This window comes from Buteo buteo, chromosome 18 (genome assembly GCF_964188355.1).
Source record: "Buteo buteo chromosome 18, bButBut1.hap1.1, whole genome shotgun sequence".
Taxonomy (NCBI): domain Eukaryota; kingdom Metazoa; phylum Chordata; class Aves; order Accipitriformes; family Accipitridae; genus Buteo; species Buteo buteo.
Window position 1 is genome coordinate 9,084,566 of NC_134188.1, and position 14,961 is coordinate 9,099,526.

Sequence of the window (14,961 nt, forward strand, 5' to 3'; positions counted from 1 at the left end):
CTAATCTTTACCTTGGTCCTCAGATATTTAAGTCAAGACTGGAATCTCACTGCCACAGGCTCTATTCAGTGCTGCTAAACCAAGCATGAAAAAAATTGCCATAATTGAGAGAGATTTTAAAATGCAGCATTTTTTTCAGTTGCTTCCTTTTCAGACCTGAGAAGCCAAAGCATTTTAAGATCTCTTTGAAAACATAACCAAACCTTCACTGCATTCGCAGAAGCTGAGATGCTCTAGTTTTAACCACCCCCTGAAAGCCACCTGCCCAATAATCAGACTTGCAGTAAATTTCCAACTGGGAGTTGAAGCTTTATATCTTACAAAAAATGCTGGTTGGGGGAAGTCTGTGGCTTGCCTTCTGTAGGATGTTAGACTGCATTGTTACACAGATCTCTTCTTGCCTTCATATTTGTAGATATGCTACTTTTTAAAATGCTAACAGCTTCTCAGATTTGCTATCAGTAAGACAAACTGATTTAATTCACTAGAAAAATTTAGCAAAGTATTTTCTTTCTTTTTTGCTCAAAGCTAACAAAAATGGGAATCCATGTTGTTAGTAACCTATTAAGTTATTATCCACTTATTTTCTGATTGGATAGAAGACAGCTAAACGTTCCCAGGCTTAATTTATCAGTCTTGAGAAGGTTATTTTTTGATGAAAGAAAGAGGGAGAAGGGGATGATTTTTAAAGGTGAATTGAAATTACACAGTTGAATTTATAACAATTGCTGCACAATAGCTGTAACTGAGTGTCTGACAAAACAAACAAGCGTGCTTTACATGAATAAAGGGGGAACCAAAACAATGACATGATAACAAATGCACTGCAATGAGTAAAAGAAATGCACTTGTTAAAAGCAAGTAAAGCACGTAGCACTGTAGAGTTTCATTTCTCTGAGGGGAGCATGCTGTGCACCTGCCCAAACAAAACCTGTGCGGCATTGAGCACATACACTGGCAGAAGAATCAGTTGTTTCCTAACATACCCATTCCTGGTAGTCAGTGGTTATTTTTAGTATAAAGGAAGAAAGTCTTGCTTTACAATTAGCTGAGAACAGAGACTTCATGACTGTCAAAGGTTCACCTGTTTGTGGGCTCTCAGTGGTTACCAAGCTGGTGTAAGGGACCACTCTAGCATTGCATACTGTACTGTCGGGGTCTCAGGAGGAGTTCAACCCTGGTCCTTTTGTTCACCAGTTTATTCTGAAACAATATTTGAGCTAAATAAGGTAACAACCACCCATCTGGTAGAGCGTCAGTGAGAGGAGAGGTCATGCACCTTGGCAGCAGGTTGCACAACCGGTTCTAGAGAACAGCTCCAAAGTTAGGGTCAGGACTCCTTTGTCCTGCTTCTGGCTGCAAGAGGGAAAGGATACAGTGGTGAATACCTTTGTGTTCAGGGAAACGTGTATTTTTATTGTGGTATTCAACTTCACTGAATGTGAATCCATGCTCCCTTGATAGCCACTGACATTTTCATCTCTTCCCTATGCTTTGTCTTTTTTTTCCTGCTACCTTCTCTGAGCATCTCCTTTTTCCCATTCCCTTCCTAGTTCTGTGCTAAGAACTGCCCTGCCTCTCACTTTCCTATTTTGTCCCATACATAATCAGGAGAGACAAGACATAATGCTCCAGCTAGATTAGTAGGGAAGGAAAATGCCCTCATCTCTAAAGATTTGGAAGAAAAAGGTAGCCCAATGTAGCACGTAAGGTTAGGTGGGTAGAATCCAAACCTTGATTTATGGTAAATGTCAGACCTGACACAGAAATGTATGAAGCATTTGAAATTTGAACCACCATCTGGATATTTGATAAATTTAAAGTACAATAGAATATTAGGGGACAAAAAGTGGTTGAGGACAAGCTCTAGGTGTTTATTTCATGTGTGCAGTGTACCTCAGGTATCTGTATATAGACACTAATTATCAGCTTTTCTTTATTAGAAAAGCTCCTGTTTTTCTCAATATGTGATATTTTACAAACATTTTCCCCCTTCAGGGTTGCTGATGGCAATAACTCAACCTTTTTCCCATGGTCTGAAATTGGAGTCTGGCTGCAGCAAGTCTGTATGCATGCAGTTATTGTTCCCAATCTCACCTATGATTTCATTTTGTTTCTCTTTCCAATCAGAAAATGAAGAGTTTGGCCCAAAGACGCCAGTCTGCACCATCTTTGATCTTTGTCAAAGCACTTAACAGATCTAGATCAGTCTCAAGGTGAGTCAATGAGTTTTTCTGGCTGTAGTGTTTTCTAGTTTCTCAGCCCAAAACTTGAAATGTTTTTGAGCTATTGTCTGCACCAGGCTGTTGAACGCAATCCAGTCTGCTCGATAGCTGCACAACTATAAAGCCTGCTGGAAGATGTGATAGACCCAGCCCAGATGCCGGCTGATCTTCTAGAGGGAGTTTCTGCAGTTCTGGCACACTAAGCTGTTTATATGCAATTGGGCAAGCAGAGCGGCTTCGCAAGTTGCAACCAGGCATGCAACATTTGGGCTGCTCAGTATGATTGCCTGCTGGGGAGATGGCTTGGGCAGAAGAAGATGACTGATTCCTACTTTGTGCCTGGTATGCTTATGCAGTGCCAGGCATAACTCGGGCGTGCTTATTGTGGGATTGTACAAATTAATTTGAGCTAAGTTTCTGTCATGGCCTGCTGCATGGTACAGGCTCTCCAGGGCTCTGGAAGCACCTGCTGGTTTAGGACAATGCTGTGGGCCAGGATCTGGTGGTCACAGCCTTCTCCTGTCCTGCATTAGCACTTGTGGGCCTGAGTATGTGGGGGTCTGGGGGTGTGAAGCATTCAGCATTCTTTGTCTTCATCTTCTGCCAGGATCAGCCATTCCTCCTCCTTCCCTACGCCAACATAAAGCTACCACAGAAATGGGAGTTTCTGTGGAGCTAGTCCCCTGTCCAGCCCCAGCCCTGACCTGCCATTTGAACCACTCTGCATACATAACTTTTGTCTTCCTGCACTACAGTTCATTAGACTTTAAACTTACAAAACATAAGTGTTTATTGAGAAGGGAACCATCTGGTAGGCTGTTAGTGCTTCCAGCTGTGTAGAGCTCTTTATGAAGAAACATTATTGAGGGAAATTAAAATATGGCTTTGTAAGGAGTATTTTTTCCTACTCTGTGCTGTGTTAAGTAATCAGTATGCAAGCTTGGAAAGTTTTTTGTGTTTGATCTAACTAATACCTGGTTTCATATTTGTCATTGTGTAGAATTCTACAGTATTTCAGAAACCTGTGAAAGTATTCTGTGAAAACATCAGAGTTGCAACATAGGAAAGGAAAATGACTTGAAACTACTTGCAGGTCTTTTTGCTGGCTATGACATAAAAGAGGAAACTTAGAAATGAATTCCTAAAGGCGTTTGCACCTTTTTGTGTAGTCTAGTGGCCTGAGCCTAGGACTGAGAGCCAGCAACGTGTTCTGGCTCTGTCTGTAAAATTTCTTCTGCGGCCATGACTTTGTTTCCAGGTCTTTCAAACAAGATGAATGGGTATTTTGTAGCCCCTTCATGAGAATACTGGATTCGTTTAGATTGTCTGTACTACGATATTTATTCTTCATTTACTATTATTTCTTCCTTTTATTTGTAGCTATGTTCATAATTGTGATACCACCTTTTGGGAATAGATGACATGTTCATAACTGAGGTTGTGAAATTAGAGATGGACTATTGCTATGGGGAGTAGCAATGCCTGGAGAGTACAGGGGACAAGAGATGGGATCTCTCAGCCCTTGGACTTTAGGGTTTCCTGCAGTTTATACACTTATGTCTCCATAATGTCTTCCCTTCAAGCTGTCTTAAGACTTGCTCCTCAATATTAAGAGAATTAACTATATTCAATGCTTATATTTCAATCTTCTGTCATTTGCCTGCTGAGGTTCAGACATGAACATTTTTCTTCACTTTTATTTTTTTGTCTGTTTTATTGCCTGCTCTGTAAGTGTCAGAAATTGGATATAGATGGAGAGACACTGAGTGGGATAATACTCAGCATGTCCATTTTCACCTAAGAATTTTATGCTTTCTTAAGTATAAATACGTCTTGCGTGTATAGCCCATATCAAAATTATTTCCAGATCTGGTGTGTGGAAGGATTTTCTTGTAAGGCTAGTTGGCAGAAACTTTGTGGTGGAGAGGGGTGAAGAGAGGAAAATGTTTTCTTGTTCTGCAGTAAGGGCAATGCTTTGCCTACCTGACAGACCCTGCAGCTTTCACAACTGATGGATGCTGCGTCAGTCATGTCTGTCCTCTGCCTGTGGCATACAACGATTTAGCTGCTTCTGTTGTTTTGAACTGCAGTCTGTGGCCATACTGAGAGGTATCGGGTGAAGTCTGAGGACCCTGGAGCCAGAGCAGGGGATTCTGTAGCTTCAAAGTCTATCAGTGAGAGCGTAACACTTTGGATGGTGTTTATTATTGTTCACAGGAGCAGTAATTCTCACCTGTGCCTGACTTCCTTGTTTGGCTGTGCAAAACACATTCCTCTTCATCACCAAACTGATGAATAAGTTTGAACTTTCCACTCAGTTTGTTGTGTAAATGCTTAACTCTTGTGAAGTGCTTTCTCTTAAGGCGAGCTGAAGAGCAACAAAATGACTTCTCATGTTTTCTAATCTCCTCCAAATGTTTTATCTCAGGCCTGTCTCAGCTCTTAGTTCCCCTTCTTGTAGACACAGCTAGCCTGCAAAATCCCTTATTCTCCTCTGGCAGTGAACCTTAATACTGGGACTCCATAACACTTACTTGTTAATGGTTGATTAATGACTTGTAGATAATAAAGCTCCTATCTGAAGTTAGCAAACATCTGTGCAGGATTTATATGAATCCTCTCACCTCAGCAGCTGGCTCACCTCAATATTTGTTGAAATTAATGAACAAGTGCAGAAGTTCAAAAGGGCAGGAAATACTTAGAAGCACAAGTCAGTTTGTATTTTTATACCACTTTATATGTCAGGTGTCCTTGTATTATATACAGGGCACTTTCATAAAATGTGGTGGCACCCACTTTGGACAGACTTACTTTGGGGCATTTTAAAGTTCATTAATGGTATTTATTCAAAGAAACCATTGTGACGTCTGGACATGGCTATTTAGCATTCAGAGCATTAAGGTTTTTAACGGTAGTGGTGTTGTAGCTGTGATGGCACGAGGATATAAGTGAGGCAAGATGATCTAGCTGCAAAAAGCAGATGCTTGTTTGTGCTGTTGTCCTCTTCTTCAGTCCTGAAAGAGAAGCAAATCTGAAAGTCTTGTGTGCTTAAAAGCTTGTCTTCTTTTTCTCCAGCTGTATCATTTGGTTTAATGAAAGTTAAGCCTTCCTTGCAAATCTTGCCTTACCATGTCAGCCATATAAAAGGAGTTAAAAGATACTTGGCCTACAGAAGAATTCTGGGATGGCTGTATGGCACAGTCGTGCACAGATGTGCAACCACGCTGTAATCCCTGCCTCACTTGACTGTAACAGCAAGCAGCAGAAAACACGGTAAATAATACAGATATTATAGTGGAATTTGGGCCCTTACTTCCAAGAGAGAAAAATATGCAGGCTATTCATTGCCTCTTCTTCTTGCTTCTCTTCCTTTTTTCTGTACAGTTTCTCTTTCTTCACAAAATAGTGATGAATAGGCATGTAAGGACTGTTTCACATCATCCGATGTCCTCTTTGGAAGCACTTTGAGCAAAGTTATTTTACAAATATATTGGAAAAGTAAGTTTTTGATATTTTTCTTGGCTGATACTCAGATGCAGGAAAAATAAGTTTGATTGTTAACTCCATTAATGTGTATGAAATCAGCAAAGGATTCGGCTTAGTTATATTTGGCCCTGGACCTGTTCCACGGTTGTAATTTTTCTCTTACTTTTTTCTTGGTGTCCTTTAATGAAAACTGCACAACTTACTTAATGATATGCTTCAGTGCAACACAAATTATGGGCTTGAAACAGAGATGTCTGAGGCCTGAATTTAAGCATCAGGTCTCGTCATCTCAAAGTAATTGATATAGAATAACAAAGAATTGTTTCGAGCCAAATTTTCAGCCTTTGTTCTGCTGTCCCTCAAAACAATTTTCACATGTGACAAAGCCCAAGCTACCATGTTTCTGCTCTGCGTTGGCGGACTTCTGCTCACATCTTGGGTATTTCACAGGGACAGCCAAATTCTGTGCAGCAGTCACTAACAGCTTGCCCTTTCCTAATACACGCCTCACTAGATCTTTGGAAGTGATATTTTTACATGCTGAAACTTATTAATATAATTTCACAAATTCTGAGTCTGCATGACCATTTATACATACATGTATCTACATGCTAAAGGTGTTAAAATATCAGTAATGAAACTACTCTTTATTACAGCATGAAGCGTGTTTATAATGTTATTTTGGTGTGAACTAGAAGCAGGGGCTGTTTTAAAAAAAATTAAGCATAATTTTTAAAAGGTTTTATGAACAAATCTTTAAAGAACCTGAAAAGGAAGTACCTAAAAAGTCACCCCCACCCAGTTTTATTATGTCGCTTTTATGGTTGAAGACATTAAAGGTAAGAACTGAGGATTTTACAAGTTTCCAGGGTGTTTTTTCCCCTTCTGTATGTGGAAGCAGTGTTGTGCCATTCACGGAGAAGCTGCTCTTTCTTCTCCCAATACACAGTAAGTGATTCTGGCATGTTATCTTCTAGGGGTCCCATGCCAAATGCTAAATATCCCAGATAACGAAGATCATATGTGTAATCTAGTAATACATTCCACTTGGCGCTAGTCAAATACAGAGTGTTCCCAAAGCCTTGGACATTGTGTTTTCAGGGTTTTAGTCAGAAGACATGTGGATGATCCAAGCTATGTGACTAGATGAAGACAAAAATAGAGTCTTCTAATAAATGTAAATTGCCAGAAGGCCTTAACTGTCTCTTTTTCACAGGGAAGATGAGTATTTAATGTTTCAGGCAAATCCAGTTGCAGGGAGGAAGGGAATAAAAGTTCATTGCAAGTAACTAACTTGTTAAATAGGTATTTCAGTGGTAATGATTTTGCTCATTCTTCACTTGTTTCCATGGTAGCAAATAATTTCGCCTAGCAAAATAACCTACATAAGGCATGTTTGGTTGATGCGGCTCAGCACCTGGGAACGGTACAGGGGGCATCGAGAGGCAGCGCCTGCCACCCCGTCACACCCACAGCCATTTTATTTACTGGCTGTCACAGGACAAGGCCTTTATGGGCCTGTACGCCCCAAGCAGCCACTGTCCCCTCAGCCGCCATGGCGGAGGCAGGCGTTGCTCTCATGCAGCCCCCCGGGCACCATGACAGCATTTGTCTGAGTGTGCAGTGGGGATGGCACCCACCCGGCTGAGGCCACCCTGCTGCTGGGGCACCTGTCCCCATCGGACACCACAGCAAAACCTGTCAGGCAGAGGAGCAGGACCCTTGGCCGGGGCTGCCACAGCCTGGCTGATCGATGGTGCCATTGCTGGCGGGATGTGGGGCATGGCCTAGGGCCACCCCGCCGCAGGGCACAGCCCTGGGATGGTGTGAGACGGATGACGCCTCGTGGCTAAATCTGAGGGGCTTTGAGAGACAAAGGCCGCCATATTGCGTGTGTGCCCATTTCTGCGTGTGCCTCACACGTATGACAGGTGTGGGGTTTTGTCTTCAAAGCAGTTACACACCACCCGTGGTGGTGGCGTGGGGAGAGACGGGCTCAAAACCAGGACGGGAGGTAGCATGGCCGGATACTGTCCCAGCCTCCTTCCATCTCAAATGCAGGTGTCGCAGTTTGGGTGGGAGGGGGTTCCCTTGAAGGCTGCAAAAGGGAGGTGAGGGGAGAGGATAATGGGGTAACGAGTCCCTCTGAAACTGGTGCCGTGGGCAGTAGGAGAAGATTTACAGTGTTTGAGGCAGAAGTGGCTGTCGGGCAAGCCAAGGCCCTGCCTGGGGGTTGCTCCCTGGTGTGCCCCTCACCCGCCGCCCCGTGGTTTGTGAGAGGCCCACTCGGGTGGTGGCGGGACGGGTAGCTAACCGTAGGCATGCACGTCCACAACTGAAACAACATCTCGAAAGCCTTCCCCTGTGCTCTCGGCCACCCAAATGGCGTGGTCACAAGAGATGAGGGCTCTTAAACGCCTTCATTCACCCTTGGGAAAAGGCATGCCGTGGAAGGGAGCCCTACAAGGCAGTCCTTCTGAAGCCGCAGGGCTCATGTTTTTTTGGGAAGCACAAGGGCTGTCACTATTGCGAGAGTGGTTCCCCCGGGTGAAAATCAAAGTGGCAGCACCCCGGGGACAGCCCAGTGTCCTCCGCTCCTCATCTTACAGTCCTTTGAGAGACTCCAGTATACTCAAGAATACAGAAGAGCCGTTTTATGAAAGAAAAGAAGAAAAAGGGCAAAATCTCACAAAACAGAGTTTCCCAATGTGAGGGACTAAGTACAGGCACCGCTCATTTTATCTTGACTTGTGATATTTCATAGCTTTTTCCAAAAAACTCCAGCTCCAGGAGTCATGTGGTTATAAAAAGCACAGTTTCATTAGAAATCAAGTTTCTAGTCATCGAGATGGAGGGTAAATCCTGTTCTAAAGATTCAGTCAACAAAGCAAATGAAAAGTTCTTTCCTTCTGGGTTTAGTTTTTAGATTTAATTCAGCCTTGAAACTTCTGATCAGGATTTTTTCTGAGATTTTCCATTTCATGAAAAGTTTTAATGTTTTAACATTTTATATTTAATCTGAATGGCCAGAAATCTCTGTATGAGAACCTGCCCAGATTTCACCCTTCAGTATGTCATGTTTCCCTTGTAAGGTAAGGATACATGAATTTGTAGAAAAATAGTGATTTTTTTTTTTAAAAAAAAACACTACCTTTATCAAATTGCTCTTCCTTTTTAATGGAATTGCACATAATTAAAATAACTTGTGATGATATTGTACAAGTTGTTGTTTTTATAGTATTTCTAATTCATGCTTGATTTAAGCTAATTATGACACTGGAGTATTGTTTCCTTAAACCATGTGCTTGAACACAGAAGTTATTTTTATGTAGTAATAGCTGGGGATAAAATTTTATTAACTGTTAACAAGGAACAAAGTGAACTTTCTGAGGCCTCAAATGGCCTTTTAACTCAGAGATTGGCATTCCTGTCCCCCTGCTGTGTTTTTTCTGTTTTGTTTTGTGTGTGAGCGTGTGTGTATGTGTGCATATGTTTGTTTTTGATAAAACCCATCAGTTCTTCATTTATGACATACAAACTGGCTTATAGCGATGTTTGTACATCTGGAGATTGAAATGAACTGCGGCTCTCAGAGATATGCTGCCTTTTTTATTAAAAGAAAAGAACTAAGAGGTAACAAGAAGGAAGGCTTGGAAGCAGGGGTTTGGAGGGATTGCAGTTTAAATGAGGGATTAATTTTACAATAAATGACTAATAGTTTAACACCAGCGCTTTAAGCCGATTCCCCTTTGGATAGAGTTGTGACAGTTTTAAGATGAAGACAGTGAGGGGCACTGCTCATCGGGATGAGCGCAGGGCTCTGCTTGTCCAGATGTCTCACTGTCCACATGTGCTTTTGGCTGCAGCCCATTTTGGGGGCTTTTTGGATTAGGCCTTGAGGTCTGGCAGAATGCAGCTGTTGTCCAGCCATTGTGTATCCCTGATTTTAGACAATAAAATCTCTGCCAAATGACAGTCTGGCCAAGCAGTTTGAGCAGCGGCATACCTGAGGAAATCACAGACCAACTCGCTCAGACTGCGTTGTGGTCATTTATCTTGTGTAAACAAGCAGAAAGCCTCTAATGATGTGCAGGCTGATGTGCAGCCGGTGGTGCTCTCACCTCTGGCAAGGGCCAGCATTAAATACATGTTGAACTCTCCTCCTGGCTGACATGGCATTGCTTTGCCTGGTCCAGTTGCTTCCTCATGGTGCGCAAAACTGGTGGTGAGGAGTTTTTAATCACATCACGGGAGTAACAGTCTGTCTTTAGATTTCTTCTGTTCCCGTGTCTTAAGTGTTTGAGTACTGGGGGCTAGATCCAATGAAGGATAATAACCCTCAAGGGCAAGACATGGGAATAATTTCAGTACCTGAATCTTAAACCATGACTTAAAAAACATCACCTCTGGCTTTCTGACCTCTCAAGTGCCTCTGTTCTTTAGGCACTTTCCTGACCAGAGAGCTCCCCCAACACCTATTTGCACATCCCAACACAGCATGACTGTTGGAAGCACTGAACAGGTCTGTGTCAAAGAACTAAACATTGCTTCATGAGAGGGTCCTGAGAAGCTCCATCCACTAATCCGCAGACCCTATTTAACCTACCTGTGCAAGAGTAAGGCCCTCACAAAACCAGTTGCAAATGTTGCTCACTTTTAAACCTCTGGCTGAGTCCACTTTTCTGGAGTGTTTTTTAATGATTGTTTAGGGCAGTGGTGTCCAAACATGCAATATCAGGGATGAGATAGGATGGAGTCTGGCTCGTTGGGTATTTTAGCAGGGATAGGCCACAGTCTGTGTTGCAACCAAGGTTTGTGCCATCTAGCAAGCTTAGTGGAAGCTATGGTGGGTGTTTCTAGCCTGTTCCTTAGGCAGGTCTCCGCAGACCACCACTGCTCTTTGCAGAACTGCTGGCCTCGAAATGGGTGTGCTTTCAAGGGAAATTAATCACCCAGGTTCGGCTCTCTGCCTCCTTAGGCAGTTCATCTTCGGCTTCCCAGGAGTGATGTAACTACTAAAGCAGAGGGTATTTGGAGTGAGTGGAGACTTTGCTTCTCTCTCCTGCAGTTGAAGCTGGGCCACTGTGCAGAGGGCATGCAGTGTTCCTGGGACCAAACCCCTTATGTTCACAGGAGCGAGCTTGGCTCCGTAGATGAATGGTAAAAGCACTTACCTGGGAGGGGAGAGGCCTCCATCTGTTCCCGGGATTATTTTTGCATATCACCCAGTGACACATCCATGTTCAGCCTGTCCTGTCCCCTAGCTGAAAGTTGGTTTAAGTACTGAGATGAATGTGCTGGTTTGGATCCTTGTGTGCTCTATAGGGAGCCTGTGCACTAAACACTGACTACATTCAGCAGGACTAGGTACCTAAGTACATCGAGGTGCATCCTAGGTCTTCATGGCAGGATTATTCAGAAAATGCAGAAGAGAATGGTAAAGACCTTCACCTGAATGAATAAGCAGAGCTGAGGTGTTTTCATCCACCTTCCTTCTCTCTCTTCCCTCTGCGTGTTCTGGTAGTAAAACCATATCCAGTATTTTGCAAGGCATCTCATTTTATCAGAGCTCCTCTGGAAACACATTTGGTTTCTGAGCCCCTCAGACTAAGCAACCTCACACCCATTCCCCTCAGTTTTGCTGTCCCAAGAGCAGGACAGGTTTCCCAGTGCGTGGTGTGTCAAGTGTGACATGCATTTCTACAAGGAGGTCACTAATCAGACATGGGCAAGCTCTTCTGGTATATCAAAGGCTCAACTAAACATGCAGAAAAACGTCATCATGTGAAAGGCTATTGTGTTTCCCCCTCCTCCAGGCTGCCATTCTTTGCAGGTAACTGGCCCGTGCCAGCTTCTCCCTTATGTAAAGTAATTACCATCAAGTGCAGGGATGTGGGGAATCCTCTAACAGCTTTTCTCCCCAGCTCAGATCACTGGTGGAATAGAAACCTCTGACTAACCTGCCTGAGTAGCTATGCGAAAAACTTGTTGAATATGTAGGCAGTTAGTTATAGGAGAGCAAACAGGTGCATGTGGCTGCAACTAATTTGTCTGCTGGCTGTTCATAAGGAATCTAGGTCATTACACTTGCACTAGCTGGCAGCAGCAGGCATATCGAGTAATCTCTTAACTGTAATAGGATAATTCCTGTGCTGTAGTACTAGTATCAAAATATGGTTTAAAGCCCTTGAGGCAAACCAAAGCCAGATTTGTTCCTGTTACAGCTGGGACAGGTGCAGTGAAGTGACAATCCCGTCTTCCATGCAACACCCATATGATCGTCCTTCATAGGGAAGTGGTCCTTAAAAAACTTAAGCCAATGCAAGGGCTGGGCAGATCCTCCCTTCACATCTACAGTGGAGCTCTGTGGAATTCACCCCACAGTGTCCCACAGTTGTGGGGATACAGGCACGGCCGGGCAGCAGTGGCTTCAATGAGAGCTGCAGCTTGCGGGAAGATAAAGTGTGGTGAAGGGGCTTATCTTTTAAAGGCAGTACTTGCAGCTATTTATAGGTCACTTTGTATGTGATTACTTTGTTGATAATTGGCAAGTTTTCTCCTGAAAAAGGGCAATCAGGGAACAGCAGCTGGTGGATTCCAGGTTTGCTTTACCTGGCCACATATTTAAGGTCTTGCACTGTTTTGAATGCCCTTGTTTTTCTTAAAACTCATTTTTGCCTAACTGCAGACTCTACCCAGGTGGCATGAGCCAAGGAGGGGAAGAGCCTAGCTGCATAACTTCTTGAAGAATGGGAAAATCGGAGGCTAAGGGGGGATGACTGTTGAGCAATGAGACTTTGAGAGACCATGAGCAGCCCCCCTGGTATTACCCGATAATTGAGTGAGGTGACTGACAGACAATAAACCTAGGCTGTCACCTAGAAAATGCTGTTTCCCTGTTAAAAGGACATGGTCACACACGTGCCTTATTTGTGCCCATCTACAGCATGTGTAATATGTAGCTGCAGATGACAGAGTAGGCAGATACATGCAGGCTCACTAACTGCCATGCATGATGGTCCGGAAGGGGTTTCTAAAGATGCCCACACCAATCTTTTCACCTCAGGAGGGGTTATTAAAGATGCCCACACCATCTTTTTACCTCATGTGCGCCTCAGCTTGAAATGACCTGTTTCTGCAGAGGTCTGCAGCATGTGCTGACTATTTTTGGTAGCCCAGAATTCCTGGCTATTACATGACCTGCACTGAACTCTTGTAATGCAGTTTGCAAGAAGATATTTGAAACCCCCTTTCGAAGGAGAGGTTAGTTTTGTCCATGAGGTAACTCAGAATCAACGGAGTTGAGCTAAGCTTTTAAATATCCCAGTTGTCATTAAGTGGGATTAAATGTCCCAATTGTGATTGCTGCTTCCCCCCAAAATTAAGGTAGGACAGAAACCTTATCCCTTCAGGCTACTAAAATAATGTTGGATCCTCCTAGGGGGTCATGGGTGAAACCAAGATCCCAGAGTGCTCCCCTGTATGCCTCCTTGGAATGGGTAGGAAGGAGCCAGGGTGGAAGTAGCAAAGGTAGCTTGTGCCTCCAGACTTTTTGTAGGCCACAAGAAGCTCCAAAAAGCGCAGACAACCATGGTGCAGAACTGCAGTGCTGGGGTGTTAAGTTCTGGCGTTTTCTTTGCCCTCTGTGCATCCTACTTTTTTCCTTTATTTTTTTTCTTTCTTTTTTTTTCCCCCCCAAAGTCACTTTTTCCCTGACTTTTTTTCATCTGAACAACGAAATCTTTCTTTGGGTAGACAACGCCTGGAATGGCATTTCCCTGGTGCAACTGAAATGGGAGAGTAACTCAAGGTGGTGCTGCTATGTCACTCAGTAAGAATGAGCGGGAACTGCAGTGGGGAACAGAGGATCGATTCTTCCAAAGGCCAGAAAAGGTTTTATTGACTTCTACATGTGAATATGTCCTCCCCCTGCTTGGGGGGACTTGGACCAAAACCCCTTGAACTTGCTGATTGCTAGCAGAGCTGTACAGCAGGACTGGAGGACACCCACACTGCAAGAGCTTTTCAGTAGGATTTAAATAACTTGCACTAAATTCTTTTCTGGTGGAAATAGGCAAAATATGACCAAAATGTGTGGTGCTAATTTATACCAATAGAGAATTTTGCCCTTGTGCTAAATTTTCAGAGTAAACACCTTGCAGCTGTTTGTTAAAATAAAACAAAAACCTTGGAAGCAAACCAAACCACAAGCGTGTTTCCTGTCTCCAGCCACCACGCTGTAGTACATATTTGCTCTGCAGAGAATATTGTCCTTTTGGCTATGTAGAAATTACTTAAGTGCAGCTTGTTTTCAGTTAAGCTGCCAAGCTTCCATCCTGAAATGTGTGAGGATTTTTTTTTAATGATGCATTTTACCCTACAGCTATGTGATATTTTACTGCAAATCTTAATCGTTTACTGATTTTTGGAAGACTACAGAAAAATAATACACTTATGTGCCTCGACACCTGGAACATTTAGTGTAAATCATGTTATTCATCATTGTAATTTTTATTATTTTTAGTAAGATTTTGACATCATGCGAAGATTATTTCAGATACTTATAAAACAATTTTTAGAATCCTGGAATAATTTAATTTGGAATATTTGCATAATGTATTTTGAATTAAAATGTGTACAGAGTTTTAGAAGCAGGGGAATGGTACCTGGTTTCCTAAATATAAGTGGTAGCCCTGATTTCTGCCCTAAAATGTAAATTTACCTGTTTATCTGAGTGAAACTTGCTCCCAGTCTCTATTAATATTCATCTTCTTTCTGCTGTGCAGGCTTGTGGCTTGTGCTTGCCCTGCCTGTGCTAGAGAGGGGTTTGCAGTGCGTTTTGATCCGAAGGCTCTGTGACCCTATTGGGACTCACTGCTTTATCTTGGGTGCAGTGTTTTCTGCTGCAGCTTGCTGAGGTCCAGGTGCTTGCACGGGGAGAGTGAGGGTAGCAGCCCTGTGCTAGAGGCTGTGAGCTGGGGCCGACGTGAGCCCAGGGCAGAGGCTTTCTGTGAGATCCACAGGCGCAGTCCATAAGGGAAAATGCAGGGGTGAGAGGTGACTGCCTTGGGTTTGTTGAAATACATTACTCATAAAAAAGAAGTTGCAACCAGCAAAGCACACTTATAAAGTAGGAGCAGGCATTTTAATACTTAGTACTAATGCTCTTTGAAAAACCTAGCAGATCTCACTTGTTTCATTGTACAAAAGCTACTGTACGTGATGGTAATGGCCTATGGGACTTTAACAG

At 43.2% G+C, this 14,961-nt stretch overlaps 1 protein-coding gene across 1 annotated transcript in view; it reads left to right on the top strand.

The window, feature by feature from the left end:
* Positions 1-14,961, top strand: part of ARHGAP20 (Rho GTPase activating protein 20) — a 62,463-nt gene that overhangs the window by 8,125 nt on the left and 39,377 nt on the right. Inside the window, exon 2 of the mRNA XM_075049966.1 lies at positions 2,131-2,216. Coding sequence (XP_074906067.1) covers positions 2,131-2,216 — 86 coding nt within the window. The remainder of the gene's footprint in view (positions 1-2,130; positions 2,217-14,961) is intronic.